Source organism: Aspergillus eucalypticola (assembly GCF_003184535.1).
Source record: "Aspergillus eucalypticola CBS 122712 chromosome Unknown BO83scaffold_13, whole genome shotgun sequence".
Lineage (NCBI taxonomy): Eukaryota > Fungi > Ascomycota > Eurotiomycetes > Eurotiales > Aspergillaceae > Aspergillus > Aspergillus eucalypticola.
The window spans coordinates 36,282-60,553 of NW_020290287.1; the positions used below are offsets into that span (position 1 = coordinate 36,282).

Below are 24,272 nucleotides of genomic sequence, written 5' to 3' on the forward strand. Positions count from 1 at the left end.
GTTCCGTGACCGAGTTTCCTCCGATTTGTATATATATGTCATTTCGGCCCCCAGCCTTCACAGTTTTCCTGTTCATTGTTTCATTTAGAACAACATGGCCAAGCCCTTGAAAACTCTCACCCCAACGGCTGGCATGCCGTACGAAATCGACGACAATACACCTAAGTTATTTCGACCCTTGAGTATCCGCGGCGTTACACTTCGAAATAGAATATGCGTTTCTCCCATGTGCCTTTATTCCTTGGCCTCCTCAGGGCCTTCGACGGGAGTGTTGACACCGCTGTACATCACCACGATTGGTCACAACGTTTTCAAAGGGGCCGCACTCGCGATGATTGAGGCGACAGGTGTCCAGCCAAACGGCCGTATCACGCCCCATTGCCCTGGCCTATGGAACGAGGCCCAGCAACAAGGTCTGCAACAAATCACGGACTTCATCCACTCCCAGGGTGGTCTCTGCGGGGTTCAACTATCTCATGCTGGAAGGAAGTCAAGCACTCAGCCTCCGCTGGTTGCACAACAACTCGGAAAATCAAGTGCACGAGCCTCCAGCGACGACGGCGGCTGGCCAGATGACGTGCTTGGTCCCTCGGGAGGTGTTGAACAATCATGGGACGGCAAAGGCCTCGACCTATCTGGAGGCTATCACGTCCCCAAGGCAATGACAGAGGTCGAAATCCAACAACTAGTGTCGAACTATGCGCGTGCAGCCGAGAGAGCCGTGAAAGCCGGGGTTGACGTGCTCGAGATCCATGCGGCCCATGGGTATCTCATAAATCAGTTTCTCAGCCCTGTTACCAATCGCCGAACGGATCAGTATGGAGGGAGCTTTGACAATCGAGTTCGTCTCCTCCTGGAGGTCATCTCAGCTGTCAGAGCGGTCATACCAGAAAGCATGCCTATCTTCGTCCGAGTCAGCGCATCCGACTGGCTGGAGGATACTGAGATAGGAAAAAAGCTGGGGAGTTGGACAGTAGAGTCAACTGTCCAATTGGTCAAGTTGCTTCCAAGCCTGGGAGTGGACCTGATTGATATCAGTTTGGGTGGGAACCACCATCAAGCCCGATTCAACGTATTTGATGGTGGAGTAAAGCATAGAGAGATTGCCCTGACGATCAAGCAAACACTCCAGGCAGAAGGTAGCGACCTATTGATTGGAACGGTCGGCTTGATTACCAAAGCCCAGCAAGCCCGCGATCTCGTGCAAGGTAGCCCCATAAGTGGACCCGGTGTTGATGTTATTTCTATTGGTCGGCAGTTTCTGAGAGAACCTGATTGGGTCTTGAGAATTGCTGATGAGCTTGGGGTTGATGTCGCTTGGCCAGCTCAACTCCAACGTCTGCGACCTGGTCCCTCTGCTCGCATATAGAACGTCGAGTCGCAGAGACAAAGACATGGAGTACAACGTAAATTGACTAGGTTCTGTATGAATTCACATCAAGAAATTCTATAGCCAATGGAGAATCGTCTTTGTTTAGATGCTTAACCGTAGGGATACCCATGTATTCTTTCTATATCCACCGGAAGCCTTAATTCCTGAAATCTCCCAGAGTTGAACTCTTTCTCACGAAAATACAGATGATGCCCGAAACAGAACGGTATTGCAAGCCACACAAGAGTACAGTGGGTCTCTTGAAATCCTGAGTTGACGAGACCTGATGAACTACAGGGTGCGTGATTGTAAATGCTTAACAATAAGACACTAAGTTCCATACTTACAGAGCTGAAGTAGCCAAAGGGCAGCCCCTATGAAAGATAACGCTAAATATGAGATATTAATGTATGGCGGTGTCCTGAGACTGAAATACATGTATTCCTACCATGATGGAATGAGCGATGGATGTGGGCAGTATGGTCGTTCAATATCCAAAGACCACACATTCAATTCCATGTATTCATAACATTCTATCCATTCTAACGCGCCGCCACTCTAATCCAAATATAACATGGTATCCTAACCTCAGAATGAGCTCTCAAAAACTGGCTTTGATCATCTGATTAGCTTCAACTGGCGGGAGGAACCAACTATCAGAACGAGATGGCGGTCAGTCAGGCTTTAAAAATCATATAAATCGGGATCACTCACGTCAGATCCTCCTCAGGATTTTCTTTGCATTCCTCTACGACAAATCCATTACCTAGCCAAGCAAAAGTAAGATCATCGTCTCTAGACAAGCTGGTCCACTCAAAGTCCTCCCAGCGAGGGTTCTTCAAAAGTTGGAAGTAGTGTAATCTCGACCCCGGATGAAGTGAAACCAATGGACCATCTGGCTTGCCATTCTTGTACGTAGATGTGCAATTCGAGTTCCAGGCAGTTTTTTCCAGCCAAGCGAGGGCCTGTCGTTGGTATGCACGAGGGATGTGCGCCTTCGGTACGACAGAGCTATAGTTCTCCGTCTGAAGTTTCCGGACGAACTGGGTGATGTACTCTGTCACACGCTCCAATGAGCTGACCACGCTTCCATGACCAAGAGGGCTAGCTGGCCCAAGGTAGATGAAGTAATTGGGCATATCAGCAGCAGTCACAGACAAATAACACTCTGGGTTATCATCCCATTTCTCTTGTAGGTTCACATTATTCCGTCCAATAATCGGGAAGCGAGGGGAGAAAGACATGTTGAATCCTGTAGCACAAATAATGGTGTCGACGTCACGTTGCTGAGTCTTGTTGGCTGCTAAAAGTCCGGTTTCATTGAAGGAGTCCACCCCTCCCCAGATTATTTCGACTTTAGGGGAGCAGAGAGCCTCAAGGTAGCCGTTTCCGGGCGTTGTGCGCCGACATCTGTTTTTAAGGTTTGGTTAGTCGATGCGGATCAGTAGAAGATGCGAGAGACTAACTAACCCGACAGCAAAATTTGGAATCAGCTTCTCGGCAACTTCCGGTTTAGATGATAGCTTTTCGGTCATTTGGGAGATGGAGTATGCAAGGGCCTCCTTCTGTGCCTTTGAATCCTTAAGGTACAGTCTGAAACGCGAGTTTAACTCTCCTTCAACTTCTTTTCTATATTGAAGATACTCATCAGGATTTTCGGCCCAACGTTGCTTCTGTTCCTCTGTGAAAAAGATATTCGAACCATTAGGACCAGCAAACTTTTGAGCAAAGCTAGCTGTTACCCAGGTCTTGCTCCTGATGTAAACATAGACCTTCTTCACATCGTCAAGGATATTAGGAAGGATCTGTACTCCAGTGCTACCGTTGCCAATCAATGCAACGGTTTTGCCTTTCAGATCAGTTTCCTTCGGCCATGCAGCCGAATGAATCATCTCGCCTTTGAAAGTTTCCTTGCCTGGAATTGCTGGCCACTTCCAGTCATTGAAGCAACCTCCAGCATTAATCAAGATATCACATTCTTCTGTGAAAGGCTCCCCGGACTCCCCATCGCGGTTAAGCCGGTTGCTCACCATTAAGTCTCTACCATCAGTTGCGACAATCTTCACTTCCCATTTCTGACGGTCTTCGAGCCACTTAGCTCCAATTACCTTATAAGATACCTTGACATATTTCCGCAGATTGTGTTGGTCGGCCACTGCTTCGATATATTTGTGAATGTCATTTCCAGTAGCATAGTAGCTCTTGAAGTATGGACAAGGGGCCCAAGAGAACTGGAACGTTGTCAGTACTTGCCGTGTACTAAAGATAGAAAATTGGAACAACTGAAAGAATAGGCAATAGGAGTGAAAGAAAAACCACCATACCTGGTAGTTATGTATAGGAATGTCGCAGCTAGGACCCTAGTCAGTAGTGTCTTATAGCGATGGAAAGGAAGAAGTTCATACGCGCATCTTTACATGAGTCAGATGTTAGCATTTATTCCCCCGCCACAATTGTGTCGAAGTGGGAAGTACTTACCCCGGATAGCGATTCTCATACCAAGTTCCACCCACAGAGGCATTCTTTTCATATACGGTGAGACCAACGTTAGGCAACTTCCCTAGTTCAACCTGTCGTGCAAATGCCAATCCACTGAAGCCCGCACCAACGCACAGTACTTTCAGTTTTCGGGGAGTGCCCAGGGGTAATCTTGATATGGCGTATGCCACGTCATCGACCCCGTTGTAGGCTTCGGTGGCTTCTCCTACCGATACCGTCGATGGGAGGACCTCTTTGTAGGCTTTCAGGGCATCGTCTTTCGCTTGTCTGGTCATAATGGCGAGTGGGCAATCTGAATCCGATTGTTGATATCTTCATAGAACAGTTTTTCTGTGTTGTAATTGGACAGTAGAACTAATATATAGCCGAGCGAGCCGGTAGGAGGCGGACGTTCCGACCGCGCATCTCCCGATTGCAACGCACCAGCCAGATTGCACTTCCGCGGAATGATTCAGGGTGTGCTGGATAATGAATCGCACCATACGCATTTACGGACATGTTTCTTAGGCACCTCATAACAATCATACCCTGTTGAATTGGGTCAATTAGTGTCTCCGGCTAGCCGAAATGTCTTTCCGCGGAATGATATGATTCCCGGCGTGAACATGAACAACACTTGCACAAAATGCACAAACTCGATAATAACCATTGTTTTTGAATATTGAAAAGGTAATTGTGCTAAGATATTAGTCTTTCTTGCAAAATACTCAACAAAAGAAAGATCTTCTTGCGAATATTCTTGGTTGGTGCTTCCTGGTCAACAACCGTGTCTCGATTACATCGGAAGTTTTGGACGACGCCTACCCGGGATAAGGTACGCATGAAGATCCTGTTATGGGGTCTTGAACCCCCAACGACTGTTATGATCTACACCAATTCAGACTTGCTACAAAATTACGCATCACGTTTGTCGCCGCCTCTTCTACTTTGGTTGTCCTTTTGACGTCCCTCGCATACAGCGAAAGTGTCGGACTTGTCTCTAAATTCAATATTCCCGCAAATGTTGGAACCCTCGGTGTATCGTTGTATGTCCTTGGCTTCGCGATCGGGCCGGTATGTTGGCCCCCCTTGAGCGAAGTCTGGGGTCACCAACTATAATTCTTCATCAGTTTACTCGGCATGGCCGCATTTCTGGCGAGCTGTGCCACCTCACCAAATAATTTGGTCGCTGTGGATTTTCCTTCTTTGTCGGCTCCTTTGGCTCAGCGCCATTGAGCAATGCTGGTGAAATCATCTCGGACTTGTTCCAAGCAAAGTGAAGAGTGCTTATTCTCAGCTTATTGTCGCAGTTCCATTCTTAGGTCCATCGCTAGGTGCCAGAGTTGGTGGCTCTCTCGGTAAAAGAGCAGGGTTGAGATGGGTGGAGGCTTTTCTTGCGATCGCTGCCGGGGTAGTCTGGATCCTGCGACACTCTTTGTTCCAGACACGTATGCGCTTGTTATTCTTCTTAGACGCGCTGAACGTCCCCCTCGTTGTATGGAAGCGCCGTGAGCGCGCGAGGAGGACAGTGTCCCTTTTTTTTGAGCTGCTTAGAGGTTATTTTTATAGACCATTGGTGTTTTCCCTCAACGAACCAATCGTAACTCTCTCTGTTGTATATACTGCCATAGTTCATGAAATAATATATATTCTCTTTGCTGTTTTTCACATAGTGATTCAAGATATACGCAGCTGGATTTCGGGTCTGCGAAGGTTAGCGTTCCCGGGTGTGCTGGTCGCCATGATACTCAGGATAACCTGCACGGTATTCGCAAACTTCCATTACACAAGAGTCTAGGATCTTCAGAATGAATACACAACTCAGGAGACCCGACTCAGCATGGGTGAGCCCGGCGCCCAAGCAATCCCTGTCAGTCAATTCTGGTTTGCGGGGACGGATTTCTCATCCACTGATCAGTCTGCATCACTGGCTCTGCTCCATTTAGAATCGGTGTCATTGTAATTTAGGATCATGAACTAGCTCATCGACTCTTACGCGATCGATGCAGCGTCTGCCTTGGGAGCTCATACCGTTCTAGGGTCCATATTTGGTGCTATGTTACCAAGCATTGCGCCATGGACGTATATTACAATGGAACTTCACTGGGCACCGTCAGTCGCCTCCTTTTTGTTGCTGCTATGCATGCCAGTTTTCCTTCATTTGCTACAAATACGGGGCGTCTATCCTACAAGGGTGCAAATAATCCGCTGGGTCGGAACAATATGTGCAGAATTTACCGGCACTGGGGCTTGGCGAAGGGAATCCGGAGATAGCCTGTCGTTAAAAGTCAAAGGCGATGGCAGAGAAATCTGAAGCTGAGAGGATGACTATGTCAGAGTAAATTGTAGGAAAATGACTGCTTGAATCGATTGGAATGCTATCTAAACGAGAAGAGATCAGGCCCCTTCTTATAGGCATAGCTGCAAAATAAACTACCTGACTCTTTGTGGCATGCTCACAGTCTGCAAAGGCAAGGCCCAGAGAAATCAAACAGATCAAAATCTTCCACGGAGTCTACTAGTGACGCATGAGCCTGAAGCCCTCTATTATAATGTAAGTATACCTTTTCTGTATTCGACCAACGTTGAGCGTTGAATTAAGTGATTGGAAATAATTCGAACACGTAAATTCGATTCATTGTCCAAGTAGATTTGTATATCCTGCACATCGGGCACCATATTTGGGATTCAGCCCCTTAATAAATTCACAGGTTGTGGGACAATTTACCGTCATACCGTAATGCTGCCAAATGTCCGGCGTCAACGGTAACAGGCGATCCTGACATATAGCTAGCCCCGCACCCGCTCAAGAAAATACAAACATCAGCAATTTCCTCAGGGATAGCAAGTCTGTGCCGTCCATTCCCCTCCACTGCCCAGCCTCGACGTGTGGTTGGTGGAGAGACCGACACTTTCCCAGATGCAACCATGGGCGTCTCAGTCATGCCTGGACACACTGAGTTGATACGAATGTCCGATGGGGCATGATCAACCGCCGCCGATTTCGTGAGTCCTATGACGGCATGCTTTGATACATTGTATGGCATCATATTTTGCAAAGCTGCGAATCCGGTGACTGAGGCAATATTGACGATGCTTCCTCTCTGTGCTCGCAGTGGATTGTCGATTCCCGGAGTGCAGGTTGGACTTTGTTTTTGCATGGCTTTGATCTGCTCCTGCATACAAATCATAGTACCCTTTGTGTTGATCTCCAGAAGCTTGTTATACTCTTGGTGCGGATACTGGGCCGTGGGCACTCTGGCAGTCGTTGTGATGCCGGCGACATTCGCAGCTGCATTCCCTGTATCAGTATAGGCGAGCGACAGATCGAAAGGACGAACCGTAGTCTATGCGTCCAAAGGATTTCACCGTCTCCGAAACCATGCTCTGTACAGATGTCACCAATGTGACATCCGTTTCTAATGCCAGGGTCTCCACCGGATATCCTTGGGCCTGTATCAAGGAAATAGTTTCGTTCACACCCTCGATATTGATATCAGCCAGTGCAATCGCCCTGCATCCTGCCTGGGCATAGGCAAGGCAAAGCTGGCGCCCAATCCCAGATCCTATAAATGGTCAAAGAGTGTTTTAGAACTCAATTTGTACGATCGTGTTGCCAACCTGCGCCTGTCACAAGAGCGACACCATCAAGCGTTGTAAGAGCCATTATCTTTTAGGCTATTTGTTCGGGTAGAAGATTGAACTTTTATTGGTCTTTTTGAAAACTCATGGGCTGAGTATATAGCCCAAGAACTACAGCTACCCGCCCGGCTAACGCCAGTTCCGGAACGTTCCTTCCGTGGAATTTGCGATTCCGTGATGGGCCTCTTTCCCCCCCCCCTCCCACCCAAATCCTTTGCACCAAACAAAGAGCGTTGGTCATTTCGCCACACTGTGCTCATGTTAAAAACATGTCTGTATTATTGAACACCAATATATATTAGACGCCTGCTTCAAGGGACAACTATCTTGGGCGAAAGAATCCCAAGGTTTATTATCCCCACTGTCCGGGTGTTGGTAGACTTGGTTTATTCCCCCCTGCCCTGGTTGTTATCGGATATCTGTTTAAGCTCCTCTCGCCCAAATCGGGAAGGAATACATGTTCATATTTCTAGGAATCAAGAGACAGAGTTCTTGGGGGAGCGACATAACAAAATAGAATAGGGAAGCATAGACTGGGGGAGAAGAATCACCGGTCACGTGGATTCCGGTCAATAGTTTCGTATGCGCTTAGAAGTGGGAATAACTCCATGCATAACTTTCCCCTTTTGCCACCGTGCTGTTCTAATTACGGCTGAACCTTATTTCCCCGCATCATCACCCCGACTAGGCCGGTAGGTAGTTATCCTCACGGGTTCTCCCTCGATCCTTCAGCCTGGATCTTCCACGCAAGTCCGTCTACGCTCGACCTCAAATACTTCTTTATCCTATTCCTTTCCAGATGCATAAAAATCAAATACTTATACCGGTATCCCATTGATCACACCGAGAAAGGCATCTCTCCTTCATGTCCAACGAAAGAAGACGTAAGGATGGCCCTAAGCGGGACAAGTACACGTCACAAGCATGGTGAGCAACCTTGTTGATTTTAGAAGCACACACCGGTATGAAGCTCATGCTACTTCCTGCGCCTAGCTTGGAGTGCCAGCGACGAAAGGTGAAGGTTAGTTTCCTATACCACGCTCCTTCTCGTGACATGTTTGTTGCATGTCTCTGAACCCTTGTAGTGCTCCGGAGATCCCGTATGCTCTAGTTGTCGAACCCGCAGCATCCATTGCTATTACGCTGGTGATGGTCACAAAGAAGCAAAGGGGCGTAAGAAACGCATCTACGAGGAGTAACCATCATTTCCATTCTTCATATTCTCGTGGGTCCATGGCCTGATAGGATACAGACTTCCACGGACCTCTCCCAAGCCTTGCCCGCGAAAACGAAGCAGAACATCCGCATCCATGGAACGACAACTCGCAGACCTTCAAGATCAAGTGAATGTGCTCTTTCGAGATCGAAGCCTTAGTGGCCAAGAGATGCCATCTATGCACGTCGCAAGCTCCTATAACATGAGCCTGTCAGACCGAGATCAGTCCCCCAAACGAACATCCAGATCTCCCTCCAACACCACCCATGACAAAACTCTGGACAAGCACTCGGTCTGCAGTCCTGCTCTGTCCGATGATAGTCCCTGGAAAGAGCCCAAAGAGTCTGATACCCTCGGCCTGACGACCCCCTCGCTCAATACGTTACCAATCGGATCCCAGATCATCGCTCTGAGAAAGCTCCGTCAGGCGACCGATATAGGCGATCTCGGAAATTCTTGCCAGCCTGCCTTAGTCCCAGTGACTTTACCCGAGTTTCAACAGTTTTGGGAACTTTGGGGAGTATTCTTCACGGAGTTTGAATCTTACTTCCCCTGCCTGAATCAAGCCGTGATCATGGAGCGATTTTCCGCCACACTATTCTCGCGTGGATATGGCGACGGGGTCCAGCAAATATATGTAGGGCCCGCTGACTGCAAGATCATTGCCATTCTCCTCAACATGTTAGCATATGCAGAGTCTCTCACTCAGCCTGCTGAGCCCTGTGAGCCACAGCGATTCCCACAGAGCTACCTGCAGGGGCTCAAGCTGATGCAACATTTCGATAAACTGCATGATTGCGATCTAGAAAACGTCTTATACCACACAACCTCATCCACCTTTCTGCTGGAGATGTCACAGCACCACCTAGCGCTTCAGAGTACCACACAAGGCTTTCAGATTGCTCTCAAGATTGGTCTGAACAACCCAGCCCTTTGGCCAGATGTTGATTCCGACCTGGTATCCCGCCAAGGGCTCTGGTGGACACTCTACTTTCTAGACAAACGCCTGACCCAGAAATGCGGTATAACGTATTTTTTACGCGAAGATGAAAGTTATGTGAATGACGCTGGCATACTAAACGGTAATATGGGCTCGAGACGATATCACCTTCTGCAGAGCCTAGTCTCCTTTAGTCGGTTATGGGCCCACATTTGGGACGCTTTTTTTTCGCCTCAGGCTCCAAAATTGGACTATTGGCAGGAAATGCAGATGACGGATACGCGAATTGTTCTCTCATATAGACAACTACCCTGGACGCTTCATTGGAAATCTTCTATGGCTACGGAGTATCTGTCGTTGGAAGGACAAACGCATACCCGACAGAGGCTTGTGATATATCTTGTAAGTTGCATATATTGAGTATCGAAGACCGCTTTTCGCGCGGGTCTAGGGATACTAACCTGGTATATAGCGCTTTCAAACCCTTCGTTTGAGCATCCGTCATAAGCCGCTCACATCTACAGAATATGATATCGAGCGCCGCAGAACATCGATTTCAATTTGTGAAGCAATCACCGAAGCAATTCGACAGTACATGGCAATATCTACATCGCTGAAACCATTTGGATATATGTTGACGACCGCATTGGTTGAATGCTTATACCATGTCGTTCCTGAAGAGTCTTGCTCAAGTCCTATCACTCCAAGGAAAGCTCTGAGAGGAATAGTGCTCACGACAAGTCAACTTCTTCGAACTCTTTCAAGGTCGACTGCCATGGCATATAAAGTTTATCAGTACCTCCAGGATATTTTGCCCATTCACGACACAGTTGCAACTTGTCATGACTTATCCGAGTCTTCAGTGAGCCAGAATATAGATCAACAGATTCCACAGGATTGCCCGATGCTGATGGACATGTCCTCAGAAGACTCCCGGAAGGCCTTGGGAGATGGTCTAGGGCAAGACAGCACCACAGCGTTCACTAACAGCGGCTCTATGCCCCCCGCACTTGAGTTACCTGATTTTTGTTCGATAGTTTACTCACCATCCGAACTGGAAGGTTTGCAACGTCAATCTGGGATGGATTTGGGCGGAGAAGGCGGATCCCGGCTTATTGGAGATCTCCTGTAATACGTTCATTTCTGTTCATTGCACAAATTGAGTCTTCGGATATAATATCCTCCTCGCATGCCGTCACGACCTGGACAGATAAGCACAAATGGGCAGTCCCAATCCGTAGCCACTTAAACTAAAATCTCACAACATCCGCGCCACACTAACACACACACTAATACCACCAGCGAAGCAGCTCAGCGACGATCATTCATTGGTCCATCCTTTGAGATATTACACCAATATCGGAGCTTCCAGGTAATTCCACCCCTTTCTTGGCTGCCTGGGCTTGCGAAAGTAGTTAAAAAAGACGCTATCGCGCTTTTTGAATCACATGCCAAATACATTATGGATTTCTTTACTTAAGTAGCCTTTTTGGGAGATATAGGAAGCGTTACAGCTCTGTTAGAGCCGAACCTGACAGTGTGTTACAGGAATGGAGTTATGTGCTTGTATCAAGTCCCACAAGGTGGTAGAGGCAGGGACACTATACCAACTAACAAAAGTGGAAGGATTACCATAAAAATTAGAATATAATGTAGTCAGTAAGGCTTGGTATATAAGATACACTGTTCAAATCAGTTCACAATTGGCACGTTTCTAGACGTCCCTCTTCTACTCCTTACTTTGTTCTGTATACTGTTACTAACTAAATACGCAAGAGATGTCCCGCCCAACATCCTACAAACCTAGTTCCCGTTCAGAAACCTTGACAGAGTTTCACAGTCCTGGTCTAGATACCAACTACAGATCCATATGATTAGTCCGAATACATCAGTCAACAAGGAGAGAAATCGCAAAAGGATACACATACGTAGGATCGACTCCCTCCTCGGGAGATAATTCGTGGGACAAGAAGCCATTGTTAAACCAAGCAAAATCCAATTGGCTCTCAGGGCACCGACTCGTCCATTCAAAATCTTCATAGCGATGTCGGCGGAGAAGTTCAAAATAATGCAATCGTGAGCCAGGGTGGAAAGCATGCAATGCACCGTTCTTATTGCCATTCTTGAAAGAGCTCTGACAAGAGTCACCCCAAACTGTTTTCTCCAGCCATGACAACATCTGGAACTGATAGGCCTTGGCTTTTCCGTCCTTGAGGCGGAATGACGAGTAATTCTCTCTTTGCAGCTTCCGAATTATATCTGCTATATAAAGAGTGATTCGTTCAATCGAGGTGATCATACTTCCGTGGCCAACAGGACTGCCAGGCCCCATATAGATGAAATGGTTGGGCATATCCTGTGCGATCGCTGACATATAGCAGGCGGGATCCCTCTCCCACTGTTGCTGGAGATTCACACCATTTCTTCCAATGACCGGCCAGCGAGGAACAAAGGACATATCAAAACCTGTCGCAGCGATGATGACGTCAAACTGGCGCTCTGTTCCATCTTGGGATCTTAATCCAGACTTTGTAAACGAGTCGATTTCTCCCCAGATCACCTCACAGTTATCAGCAGCGAGGGCTTCAAGGTAGCCTGGCCCAGGAGTTGGTCGACGACATCCGACCCCGAAAGTAGGAATGATGAGATCAGCAATGCTTGGCTTTGCCTCAAGCTTGCTGAGCATGGTCTTGGTTGTGAAATTCCGAGCCTGGGCTTGTATCTCAGTGTCCCGAATGTACATCGGAAAGCGAAAGTTCAGCTCCTTCTCGATCTCCTTGCGAAGACGAAGGTATTCCTCGGGATTGTTGATCCAATTCTTTTGTTGCTCTTCGCTATATGTCAAGTTCGATGTTCCTTGGCCGATAAATCTTGAGCCTAAATTGTTGGTCACCCAAGTCGGGGATCGAAGGTATGCCCCAACATGGCTGGCAACTCTCTGAACGGCTGCAGTGACTTGAATTCCGCTGCTTCCATTGCCTATCACTGCGACTCTCTTGCCGCGAAGGTCTATGCTGGTGTCATAGTTCGCGCTATGAACTAGGATACCTTCATAGTCCTCACGACCAGGTATGCTAGGCCACCTCCAGTTATTCATGTATCCGCTGGCGTTGATAAACACATCGCACTCCTCAACTATTTCATCACCAACTTCACCATCAACAACTCCTTTGGCAGAAATGACAGTTTGGCGGCCATCCGTGCTTTTACTAATGACAACCCACTTCTGTGTGGCTTCGTTCCATCGGGTGCCAGTGATCTTTCGACTGACCGTGATGTACTTTCTCAGATCGAACTTCTCTACGACGTCCTCGAGATACTGGAGAATTTCGGGTGCGGAGACGTAAAAGGACGACCATTTTGGGTTTGGGGCCCAGGTAAACTAGATTAGACAATGGCATCAGCTAACCCGTACAAGAATGGTGCTGGATCGCGTAATTACAGCCTGACGACATACCAGGTAGTTGTGCGAGGGAATATCACAGGCGCAGCCAGGGTAGCGATTCTCAAGCCAAGTCCCTCCGATTCCCGCATTCTTTTCCAAGATCTGCAGGTCAACGTTGGGCAATTGACCGCTTTCCACTGCGTGGGCAAAAGAGATACCACTGATCCCTGCACCCGCGACAATCACCTTCAATCGCCGAGGGGTGTCGAAAGACAACTTGGATAGCTCATAGGCAACTGGGTACCTGTTGCGGTAGGCCTCGGTCGCTTCGATGGGCTTGCACGGTGCTTCTCCTCCAGCACCATTTGTCTCAAAAGATCGAACCATAATCTCGACTTCGAGTTGATTTGAAATGAAGAATAAATGTCTGCTGTGACTAGTTCGAAAGAATGCTGTCCATGGGGACTGATTGGGGCAGGGGAAAAAGCTCGGCCTCAAGTACGATCCTTAAGTGGATGTGTTCCGGGATTTCACAGAAGCAGTTATCCGAGGGCCGGAAACAGATACCTCAAGGTCTCGTGTCTATACCTAGGTAGTCGAGGCACAACAGACCGGAACTAATGCATAACGGAATGGTGACTCTCCGCGGAATTTGCTACACAATCTTATTCCGGTTCTCAAGTCTTCCAGTGAAGCGGTCATCATTTTTCTCCATCGAAGAAATGCTAGTCTCTTTCCGGAACCACCGTAGGACCCGGGGTGAACTCACCGTCAAAACATAAGGTCACCCCATAGAGTCTTAATAAAAAAGCTTCATCAACCCATCATTACACACAATTAACGGATGTTCTTTTACCTTACTTGAACGTCATAAACCCAAGTTCACTATGTCTTACGGCGATCTCAAGAACAAAGTCTTCTTCGTCACTGGCGCTGCCTCTGGACAGGGTCGTGCGACCTCCATTCTCCTCGCTCAACAAGGGGCAAAACTAGGTCTTCTTGATCTTAATGATCCCCAACCGGTTATTGATGAAATTGAGAAAGCTGGTGGTGAAGCTATCGGTTTCAAGGTTGATGTGACCAACTCCTCTGGCGTCGAGGCTGCTGTGAAAGCCACCAAGGAACACTTTGGTCGGGTTGATGGTGCGGCCAACCTGGCAGGCTGGATCGGCACCCAGGGCTTCAAAGGGAAAGGGTATGCTCTGGATGTGATCAAGGATGAGGAATGGGATAAAATGATGTCTATCAATCTGAATGGCGTCCGGAATAGCCTGTCAGCTGAACTGAGACATATTGCCAATGACGGGAGTATCGTGAACGTTGCGAGTATTGCTGGCCAGCGTGGATCCCCGTGGAACGCCCCATACGGAGCAGCCAAATGGGGCGTGATTTCCCTGACCAAGTCAGCTGCACAGGAAGCGGGCCCCAAGAACGTTCGAGTGAATGCGGTGGCTCCGTAAGTAGAAGAGTCTCCAAGCAATGAAGGCGGATACTAACGATCTCTCCAGTGGAGTTGTCGATACGCCTCTTGCGACTGCCCTAGGCTCTGCCGAGGTCGTTTTCCAGAGAATGGTGTCCAGAAGCGCGCTTCAACGACTGGCCCAGCCAGAGGAGATTGCCAGATGCATTTTGTTCTTGCTCAGTGACGCTTCCAGCTTTGTCACCGGTAGTGTAAGATTTGGGGCCCCTCCCTGCTGTCAACGTGTTGTACTAACTACGAGGTGATGTAGGTTCTGAACGCCGATGGTGGATTTCAGTAGTCAATTGGGGGGAGTATAGGCTATGCAGAAGGGTAACAGTAGTAGATAGGCTAATAGGCTATGAACGAGTTTCAAGATATTCTTCTCTTTTCTCTCTCTGTCTCTCTCTCTCTTTCTTTCCGTTTATATTAAATTAAGCTTCTAGCTCCGGTAATTCTAATGAACGTAGATATGCTTTCAACTGGAGAGAAATCCCCGCGGGGAGATAGATTGATAAGTGCATAAGTGCTGTGGGTAGATATGTGTGAGAGAGTCGCTGGTGTCTGGATACAACTGCATATTCTTGGTAACTGTAGACGTAAACACCCATCTACGGGTCAAGGGTCCATAGACAGAGCATGACTGATCCTTTTCGAGCCGCAAGATTACTGAAAGGTGGGCAGTTGATGTTGTTCCGCGGAATCCCCAACGGAAGAGCTTGTCATTGGCCAGCAACCAAGTTTGAACTCACAATATTATGCAAGATCATAGTTTATGTCACTGTACAGCTTTCTCTCTGCATAACGTTGAACGCCCTTAAGAACATGACAGGACCCTGACCTATTAGAAGTAACTCAATGCCCAATTGTTATTTGTCTATCATTATTGCGATCCTAGCAAATATTTTTCTTTGTGACCGGTCACAGTGTTCTCACACCCGGGGCAAGATGATTCTTCAACATGCTCTCACTATATGTTATGAACACCTCCCTGTGATCATTACCACTGCGGTATGTGTAGAAACCGAATTCCCTATTATATTACCTCTAACTCTATTTGGCTAGATTCTACTCCTTTTGACCTCGCAGGCATTTTATGAGGTTTTCGTCAACCCTCTCAAGAAATTCCCAGGTCCCAAGTTAGCAGCCGCATCACGAATCCCCCAGCTCTACCATACATTCAAGGGAGACCTTCTTGAGTGGGTCACGGGACTACACGCGATTTACGGGAATGTCGTTCGTGTGGCGCCAGACGAGTTGAGCTACGCAACTGGCGAAGCATGGAAAGGTATTTACGGGCATGCGACCGCAGGGAAAAAGGTCACAGAAAAGGACACCCGGTTCTACGGTCCCTCATTCAACGGAGCCCCGGATATAATTCGCGCGAAGGGGCCGGACCATTCGCGCTTTCGCCGGAACTTTTCACATGCGTTTTCGGACCGCGCTCTTCGTGACCAGCAACCCTTGATCTGCGGATACGTGGATATGCTTGTCGCTTCGCTCAATGACACCCTCCGGGCAGACCCGAAGGCGAAAGTCAACCTGGTTCGCATGCTAAACCTGACGACATTTGATATTATGGGCGATTTGACCTTCGGAGACTCCTTGGAGCTGTTGGCCGGAACTGGCGATATGAATTGGGTGGAGGCAGTCTTTATTAGCATGAAGACGAACGCGTTACGCCGACTGGCACGCTACTGGCCTTTGGTCACTCCGATCGTGCAACAGATAATACCTAAGAAGTTGCGCCAACAGAGCATGGCTCACTACCGGTCTTCGCAGGCACGGGTCGATAAGCGAATTGAGAGTGATCATGACATGCACAAGGCGGACATTTGGGGTACTGTAATGCACCAGAAGGAGGAGCTGCGTCTGAGCCGGATGGAAATGTACGCTAACTCGCAGGTATTTATGGTGGCTGGCACCGAGACCACCGCTACGGCGCTCAGTGGGTTGTTCTACCAGCTCTTGCAGAATCCCGACAAGCTGGAGAAGCTGCTCAATGAAATTCGGGAAAACTTCCAGAAGGACTCGGATATTGAAATGAGGGCTCTGGAGCAGATGAAGTACCTAAATGCATGCCTGGAGGAAGCATTGCGTGTCTATCCTCCGGTTCCAGTTGGCCTGCCTCGGGTTACCCCCGATGATGGGTTGATGGTTTGCGGCGAATACATCCCAGGACAGGTATGGGATTTCCGTTGCAATATTTCCTATCCTTCAAGTTTTAATGTCTGGATAATTCGATAGGTCGCACTCTCGGTCAATCAATGGGCAACTTATCACAGCGCTAAAAACTTCAAGCGGCCTGATGACTTCATTCCTGAACGTTGGATAAGCAGTGATTTCGACTCTGACAACAAGGCATCATTTCAGCCATTTTCATTCGGCCCCCGAAACTGCCTTGGACGAAAGTATGTTCCCTATTTTATTTCCCACTCCCACTTAGAATAATTATGCAGATTGCTGATAGGGGAATAGTTTGGCCTATCATGAAATGCGTGTGATTCTGGCCAAATTGCTGTTTCACTTTGAGTTCTCTCTTCTCCCAGAGTCGGTCGGTTGGCAGAAACAAAAGACTTTCTTTTTATGGGAGAAGCACGATTTGATGGTTCAACTTCAGCCTCGACACTGAAGCGCATGACTAGCGTTGAGCAACGCTCTGAGTTGCCGAGGCGACGGGTTGAAACTGAAATCAAGCCGAGGGAGCTATGAATCACAGCTAAACATTATGTAGTACACCGGGGCCTCCGCTTCATTTGTATCATTACGTCAATGGAGCAAATATTTATTTCCTTTGAGCTATCCTTTCGCCGCAACGTAACTTTCTTACACATACCAGGAGTTCAACGCATCGAATGCGCTATTTTACAGAAGCCAGTGCGACCGCGCAGGTCGTAAACAACATAGGTATGGAGATTGTCATACAGCTCGATGTATTCTAAAGGTGTCTAGAAAGTCAACTAAGTAAATTCAGAAGTATTCCTGATTACGATGAGCTCAAACTGTACCAAATCAATAAATGTTGTTCTCTTATAGGACGACCTAATAACTTCCCCAGTAACCCTGATACACCTCAGATACCCTGTAAAGCGCGGCATGGTAAAAAGGTAGAGTCTAGTAATGAGTGGTATTCTTGAGTAATAAGACACTTTTAGACCATGCCGAGTTATATTGAGACCCCGCCGAGCTGCGAATCGGTGATGGCGGCAGCAGCGCAAATTGCCGTGATTGTGAACGGAATGGTTGAGTCGAGTAGTAGGCGTAATATTTCCGTTTATTCCGAGCACCCGTACACAACAGGTTCCGTCCAGCATGCATGCATTATACAGTCTAGTGGTTGAATAAATCAATGAAGCAAGTAGAGTATGTACTCGTTAGAATATATAAGCATGTATATACATAGTATGCTTTTATCTACTGTCCGCAACCAGATTCATCCCCTGCTGCATTGGCTCCATCCTTACTATTTCCGACGATATAATTGTCTCCGTTGCACATATACTTCCGCTATGTCATTGAACGTACAGCCTCATCCTATTGAAGCATCCATTCTAAAGGCTCGCTATGATTTTTTGGACAAATTCGAAGCACAGCTCGCCGGGAGTATACAATGGCAAAACTGCGAGTCTCCCGCGGCGTACCGCAAAATGCGCCGGGAGGGCCTGAGCGGGTTTACAGCGCCTATTCTCAACCCCCATGCAAGGACTGTGAAAATATCTGCCAGGGACGGCCATGCCATTGAACTGCGGATTATTACTCCCACGAAGCAGGAAACCAGGGGCGTTTGGCTACATTTCCACGCGGGTGAGAAAAATGACTTACGGCATACTGAGACTGACTTGGCCCATCGTTGAGGATCGAAGCTAATCACCTTTCTTGAAACAGGTGGTTTTGTCATTGGCAGCAACGCATCCTACGATCCATATTTGACCATCCTGTCCGATCGCTTGGGCCTGACCATGGTATCTGTGGAATATCGACTGGCGCCCGAACACCCTTTCCCCAAATCTCTGCACGATTGTGTGGATGCGGCACTCTTCGCCCTCAGCGAAACGGGTGTGCGCGAACTGGGTGCACCTCTGAAGGTTTTAGGGGGTGAATCCGCAGGCGGGTGGCTCGCGATTTCAACTGGCCTTTCCCTCCGCCGAGACCACGCAATCGATGTCCGCGTAGCCCTCGATGCTGTCGTGACGGGATATGGAATCTTCGACCTCACATACACACCATCTCTCCTGGCACATACGCGAAACCTCATCTTGAGTAAAGAAGGTATGATGGACTTTTGCGAAGCGGCCTTTGGTCACATTCCCATGTCGGAGAGAAAGAGCCCGCTCGTGTCACCTCTGTATGCGGAGTTGAAGGAAATGCCGCCGGCGCTGTTCTTGACAGGAAATATCGAACCACTGCTGGATGATAGTATCTTCATGGCGGCTAAGTGGCAGCAGGCGGGCAATAAGGCTGAGTTAGCTGTGGTCGGTGGGGCCTGTCATGCGTTCACCATCATTGAGATGGGAGATGCAACCCAGGAAGGCTTGGATATTATCACCAAGTTTGTGCAGCAGAACGTCTGTTTGTGATAGGCTGGGCTCTTGCAGAGTTATCATCATCGTCTAAAGTACTCATGCTAATATATTAGATTACTAGTGCAGTCATGGCAATTTTTGTTAAGAGGGAAGGACATACGTCAAAGTTTATAACATAGAGGTTCAATCTTAACAAGATGATACAATCTGTTCCTATGAGAAACCCCGACTTATCGATTGTAATGGACTGGATTACTGGTCAGAATTAATATTAATATAAAAATTATCTATGGTATCTAAGAAGACTAGAAATGAAACATATCCAATAAGATGATATTTTTTCACATTTACTTAACTCCAGAGTACGTAATAAGATCTTTATTAGTATCAGAGACTTACATTTTATCTTAGAAATGATTATTGCTAATAACTATCAGAGAGTTTGTAAAGGTTTAAATTATTGATCAATTAGATTTCATAGGCTACTATCCGGAAGGGATGGCCTAAGTGGTAGAGAGCCACCTGCTCCCGCATGTGTGTATACATGTCTATATAAGCAGGATTATGAGGGTCCGCTGGTAGCTGCTGGTAATGATGGTCTTTTTGGCCTTGTGGGAATGCCTCTCTTATATTAATCTTTGACATTAAATTCTTAACATATATATAGGTCATAAGATCTATCATCTGTTTTTCATATACTAAAATAATAGATCAATCCAGTTCTTGACTCCTGGACCTATATGTATATGATTGTTCGTAAAATCCTTTTGGCTAGATTCAGAAAATTGTAGTTATTGTTAAGAATAAGAACATAAAGAAATGAGAATAGGAAAAATTCGCTCATTTACTATCTCATAATGATTTACAATATATAATCAAGGAACACACTTCTGTTAGATTTGTTCATATAAGATATTTCATCGAAGATTTTAAGAAAGCTTTTTTTATTCATATACTGGTTACTTAGAAATTTCCTTATTCTAGATCTTTAGAACATCTCCTGTAGTAACTTAATATAAGAGTAGCTGATAAGGTTATACTGAATCATAAATATAGTAATAGTATAATACTAGCGTTACTGAGGACAGCTAGATGTAAATGACGATAATATAATGATATGTATTGTCCAGGACTGTAAATTATCAATTTAAAAGTCTCTTCCGCTAGTTTGTCTTTTTATATGCTTTATCACATCGTTTGTTTATCATTATTTATATTATATATTCATTCTGCACGTTTTCCCTTCCTTCCTGACGTTAGAAGTCCTAGCTAGAAAGCGCCAGTAGTATCGTATTGGACGGCTCTGAAGCTACTCTTATCAGGCAATTACATAGGGAAAGACTAGTTAAGAAAAAGGTAAGACCTTGAAAAGGTTCATGCTCTAGGCGAACTGTCTATTTGAGTACTTAATATTTGCAGAATCTGTTAGACGAGGAGAATCAAGGCTTTACAATTAATACTCTAATATCACAAAATATACTAGCCGTGTCCGCACGTACCCTTGCAGGCACCTGAGCCAATGCTCTTACATGTATTAATCTTGATCTTGGTATTCAAATTGCACGCTGATTTTCTTGTGTAGCAAGTCATGCCTCTCCTATCTAACGTTCGCAAATTTGGGGTACTGGAGCGGGCCTCGAGGATGTTTTATGGTGTCATTCAATGGCTTCCAATATTCCGGTAGAGTTGCCCTGAAACACTCTTGTTGCTATATTAACGTTCTTTTACTCGTATCATCCCTTCGGCTTGTACAAAACTGACGGCCTTACTGATTTTGTGCATAATCGTGGTGTCTTTATGTGTTTGTACCTCTTGGTATTCTTCTTGTTCACATCTACCTTTTCCCACATGGTTGCTGCAAAAGTGAAAAATGCGGAAACCGGAGGAATATTGGAAGATTTACTCTTTTCTTGCTATTCTGCGGGTCACTTGTCCTGCGAATGCTTCCGTTTGGGAGCTTTATGTATTCATTTCCAGTGTCGTTTCTACTCTAGACTTTATTCCTGGATTCTGGATTCTCATGTATGGCGTTCAAGGTCTCGATTGACGTACCTGGTATCTGGGATGCTTTCTACTGCCGATAGCGGTATTAGTGTAAGATGTAACTCGATTGAACTCCTCGTTTTCAACCCCCCAGGAAATAAAACTTGCTATCATCAACCGAATTTATATATGAGTAGATCTGGTTATATCTAAAACCTCAATATATCGAGCTCATGCAAATTCTGTAAAATACGTTCTACTGATACTCACCTCACGGAGATCATCTCTTACTGAAGTAATACGTGGCGGAACTTTGGACCTATATGGGCCTATATTATTTTTGATATGGCTGCTGTGATTGGGAATTATTGGTGAGCCACGGTGCCCAAGAAAACTTAGACCACGGCCAGTGCCCGAAATGTCTTTACCTATTAGTAGGAGAATCCGATTCTCAGTTGACGTATTCTTCTCCTTGCTCTGCCCACCTGAACTAATTGATTGGCAGCTAAAAAAAACTATTGCTGAAATTGTATGTTGGTTCACTGTCTTGTATCTTTCCACACTCTACTTTTTCTGGATACTCGCGGAGTCTCCTTGTTACCTTCCTTTACATGCAGCAGCAAAAATAGCCTTTTCCTTAGCTTGTCATCCTAGAGAAATATCCAATTGCAATTAGGGTTATTTATACGCAAATATTACTTCAACCTGTTTTGCGAATGTGTGTTAAGATATTTGATAATTTCTGAATCGCGGAGAATCTTGGGATTTGATTAAGATTAAACCTTTATTGATAGACCTCTTTGTAAATCTAAACCTTTCTTGATAGACTCCTCTATATATTTAAATCTATGTTTCCAACTTGGAGCTCTCAAATCATGTAAATACTGGCATCTGAAAACTTAAAAATCGCATGAGAATACAGGATGGTCGAGCAATCGTGGGTTACGTACGTTGTCGAGCACCAGTTCTAATCAGGCACTAAGAACTTGTTGATGCTTCTCAGCTCCCTGGTCAATAGGTTGAACCGGCCCCTTTTCAGATAGGGACGCTTGCCTCAATGTCTCGAGACGCTTCTGGGACAATGCGGCGTACTTGCAACGCTGCCGTATTTGTACGCCGAATTTATAGAAAAGAAAAGGAAGTGGCATACATAACACCGACAAAAAGGCCGGTATGCACGAGGCCCAGTGGATACCCAGACCCTCGTACATGTATGAACTAAATAAGGGGAATATCGCCCCAAATGCGTATCTGAATACAGACATTCCTGCCAAGACAGATGCGGAGTAGATGGTGTAGGAGTCGATGAGATAATTGACGATTCCCATGTAGATGAGGAGCAGCCCGAAGCCAAAAGGAACCAGAGCTGCAACGCTGCACAACCAGTAGATGGACGGGGAATTAGTCCATGCGAACCAGAAGAGACCAATAGGGATGGTCACGGCAGAGACCATAGAAGGAGGCAAACGAGATTCTGGTGGTGCAACTCCATTGTGTTTTTCCTGCGCCTTGATATATCGCTTGTTATCGAGTACGGTATAGGCACTGCCGCATAACACACCAATCATGACCCCGAGGAAAGGAAGACCACCAACACCAGCATTCCATCCTCGGATATCTTGGTAGACTATAGGAAGTGCTTCAAACAGCATGTAGAGTATCCCGTAGATAAGTGCCGCATAAAAGGTAAGAAGAAGCACAATTGGTTCTGTGAAGAGAAGCACCCAAGGTCGGGAGAAAGCTATCTTCAGTCGTTTGACAATAGAGGTTTTCCCTCGCTCAAGATCAAGTTTACTTTCATAGCAGTTCCCTGTCAGGAGAGATAGCTTTGCCGCTCGTTTGCGCAGCAGGACCGGTGCATAAGTTTCGGGAACAAGAAACGCCATAAGGATCCAAGCCATGCCTGTACAAGCAGCCAGAAAACCCTCAACCCATCTCCACCCCGCATTCATTCCAAGAAAGCCACCTATGATAGGGCCGAGAGCGGGTCCTAGTGAGTCGATTAGTACCGATTTTGTAAGTCTTCAATTAAGCGAAGCAATACCTAGATAGGGTGTTGATGCAAATAAAAGCATGGCCAGCCCTCGCTCCCTCGCAGCAAACATATCCGAGATAACGCCGCCAGCATTCGTCAGAGGCGCAGAGCCAAAAGCGCCCCCGAAAAATCGGAGAATCAACAAAGTTTGAATATTATGAGCACCCGCGCACCCCGCGGAAAAAGCAGCAAGGATAAGAAATGATGCGAAAAATGGAATTTGTCGACCAATGGTCTCACTTAGGGGCGCCCATACTAATGGTCCCACGGCGAATCCAAAAACAAATAGCGACAGACCGAGAGTAGCGACCTCTTTTCCAACGTTGAACTCATCAACAATTTCCTGCATACTACCACTGTATGCGGAAGAGGTCAATGATATAACAAAGGTCGCAACAGCAGTAGCAAATGTGGCGGCGGCCTTTCTTGCCATGCTGAACTGCATCGGATTCCGAGGGTCGATACTCAACCAGTTCACCACATACGGGTCATCCTCAGTCCCTGAGCCATCATATCGGTGGTTCAGTACCTCTTTCGTGATGATTTGTTGGTCGATCAATAATTGCCAGAATGGGATATAGCTCTGGTGGCCCAACTCCTTGACATCTGCCGGGTGTATACTGCTATCTGCGACCATATCGGTCCTTTATAGGTGATTTTCGAGGGCCAGCACTGTGTAGGATATGAATTGTAGTAGAGGAACTAACTTTGTCAAATGTGAAGGGTGAAGTACACATTCATGCATTCATAGGAATTGATTCTTTTATTAATGGCGGATACTCGGCACCGGATAATTATCCGACACAAGGAAAAGATAAATCGCACTATCTGCGGTAGCTTAGCTCTCTCTCCGCAGTTACATCACGCGTATTGGCTGGCAGTGACAAAGTGGGGAATGTAGTTGCCGGATGCTCGGCAACTCATATGCACCTCGAAGATTGCGGATGCAACTTTGATTTGCTTAGACTTTTGTGTACTTCATATCGATGCATAAATTTCTCATTGCGTTCAGAAAGGCTCGTCTCTGAAAATGGACTGGTTTCGACATTTTCTTGAATATTGGATTCTAATCTGTAGGCAGCGCGTGTATGCAATTCTACTGACTTATCTTACTAGCTACATCAAGCGCCATCTTTATGGACTATGTGGATTCGAGAATTGAGCCGGTTCTATTTGCCCTAGAGAATCAGCTCCGGGGGCTTTCTCTACATAATCCGCTAAATGGAAGTGTTGTCTTTT

The 24,272-nt window shown here is 46.6% G+C and overlaps 10 protein-coding genes across 10 annotated transcripts; 6 read left to right on the plus strand and 4 right to left on the minus strand.

The window, feature by feature from the left end:
* Window positions 1–133: 133 nt before the first annotated feature.
* Window positions 134–1,369, plus strand: BO83DRAFT_398962 (NADH:flavin oxidoreductase/NADH oxidase; the record flags this gene model as incomplete). Its single annotated transcript, XM_025533293.1, has 1 exon — window positions 134–1,369. The coding sequence occupies one exon, from the start codon at window positions 134–136 to the stop codon at window positions 1,367–1,369; it is 1,236 nt and encodes a 411-aa protein (XP_025387721.1).
* Window positions 1,370–1,973: 604 nt separating this feature from the next.
* On the minus strand, window positions 1,974–4,146 carry BO83DRAFT_427207 (flavin-containing monooxygenase; the record flags this gene model as incomplete). Its single annotated transcript, XM_025535332.1, has 6 exons — window positions 1,974–2,025; window positions 2,087–2,782; window positions 2,843–3,603; window positions 3,697–3,724; window positions 3,778–3,783; window positions 3,851–4,146. The coding sequence occupies 6 exons, from the start codon at window positions 4,144–4,146 to the stop codon at window positions 1,974–1,976; spliced, it is 1,839 nt and encodes a 612-aa protein (XP_025387722.1).
* Window positions 4,147–6,555: 2,409 nt separating this feature from the next.
* Window positions 6,556–7,546, minus strand: BO83DRAFT_417317 (SDR family NAD(P)-dependent oxidoreductase; the record flags this gene model as incomplete). The annotated part of the gene is made up of 3 exons (XM_025534744.1): window positions 7,472–7,546; window positions 7,192–7,416; window positions 6,556–7,151 (listed from the first exon to the last, which is right to left on the minus strand). Exons 1-3 carry the CDS (start codon window positions 7,515–7,517, stop codon window positions 6,556–6,558), a joined length of 867 nt encoding a protein of 288 aa, XP_025387723.1. The 5' UTR covers window positions 7,518–7,546.
* A 683-nt stretch (window positions 7,547–8,229) lies between these two features.
* BO83DRAFT_378582 (uncharacterized protein) lies at window positions 8,230–8,821 on the plus strand. The gene is made up of 3 exons (XM_025531289.1): window positions 8,230–8,419; window positions 8,486–8,513; window positions 8,578–8,821. Exons 1-3 carry the CDS (start codon window positions 8,358–8,360, stop codon window positions 8,689–8,691), a joined length of 204 nt encoding a protein of 67 aa, XP_025387724.1. The 5' UTR covers window positions 8,230–8,357; the 3' UTR covers window positions 8,692–8,821.
* On the plus strand, window positions 8,803–10,780 carry BO83DRAFT_427209 (fungal specific transcription factor domain-containing protein; the record flags this gene model as incomplete). Its single annotated transcript, XM_025535333.1, has 2 exons — window positions 8,803–10,050; window positions 10,121–10,780. The coding sequence occupies 2 exons, from the start codon at window positions 8,803–8,805 to the stop codon at window positions 10,778–10,780; spliced, it is 1,908 nt and encodes a 635-aa protein (XP_025387725.1).
* Window positions 10,781–11,536: 756 nt separating this feature from the next.
* BO83DRAFT_445588 (flavin-containing monooxygenase) lies at window positions 11,537–13,434 on the minus strand (the record flags this gene model as incomplete). Its single annotated transcript, XM_025536558.1, has 2 exons — window positions 13,106–13,434; window positions 11,537–13,030 (listed from the first exon to the last, which is right to left on the minus strand). Exons 1-2 carry the CDS (start codon window positions 13,418–13,420, stop codon window positions 11,537–11,539), a joined length of 1,809 nt encoding a protein of 602 aa, XP_025387726.1. The 5' UTR covers window positions 13,421–13,434.
* A 486-nt stretch (window positions 13,435–13,920) lies between these two features.
* BO83DRAFT_427211 (SDR family NAD(P)-dependent oxidoreductase) lies at window positions 13,921–14,793 on the plus strand (the record flags this gene model as incomplete). Its single annotated transcript, XM_025535334.1, has 3 exons — window positions 13,921–14,489; window positions 14,542–14,704; window positions 14,764–14,793. The coding sequence occupies 3 exons, from the start codon at window positions 13,921–13,923 to the stop codon at window positions 14,791–14,793; spliced, it is 762 nt and encodes a 253-aa protein (XP_025387727.1).
* A 647-nt stretch (window positions 14,794–15,440) lies between these two features.
* Window positions 15,441–17,124, plus strand: BO83DRAFT_437535 (cytochrome P450; the record flags this gene model as incomplete). Its single annotated transcript, XM_025536019.1, has 4 exons — window positions 15,441–15,503; window positions 15,558–16,676; window positions 16,740–16,903; window positions 16,971–17,124. The coding sequence occupies 4 exons, from the start codon at window positions 15,441–15,443 to the stop codon at window positions 17,122–17,124; spliced, it is 1,500 nt and encodes a 499-aa protein (XP_025387728.1).
* Window positions 17,125–17,919: 795 nt separating this feature from the next.
* Window positions 17,920–19,167, plus strand: BO83DRAFT_378583 (alpha/beta hydrolase). The gene is made up of 2 exons (XM_025531290.1): window positions 17,920–18,296; window positions 18,378–19,167. The coding sequence occupies exons 1-2, from the start codon at window positions 18,002–18,004 to the stop codon at window positions 19,067–19,069; spliced, it is 987 nt and encodes a 328-aa protein (XP_025387729.1). The 5' UTR covers window positions 17,920–18,001; the 3' UTR covers window positions 19,070–19,167.
* A 2,632-nt stretch (window positions 19,168–21,799) lies between these two features.
* Window positions 21,800–23,750, minus strand: BO83DRAFT_378584 (MFS transporter). Its single transcript, XM_025531291.1, has 2 exons — window positions 23,043–23,750; window positions 21,800–22,988 (listed from the first exon to the last, which is right to left on the minus strand). The coding sequence occupies exons 1-2, from the start codon at window positions 23,668–23,670 to the stop codon at window positions 21,970–21,972; spliced, it is 1,647 nt and encodes a 548-aa protein (XP_025387730.1). The 5' UTR covers window positions 23,671–23,750; the 3' UTR covers window positions 21,800–21,969.
* Between the last annotated feature and the right edge of the window lie 522 nt (window positions 23,751–24,272).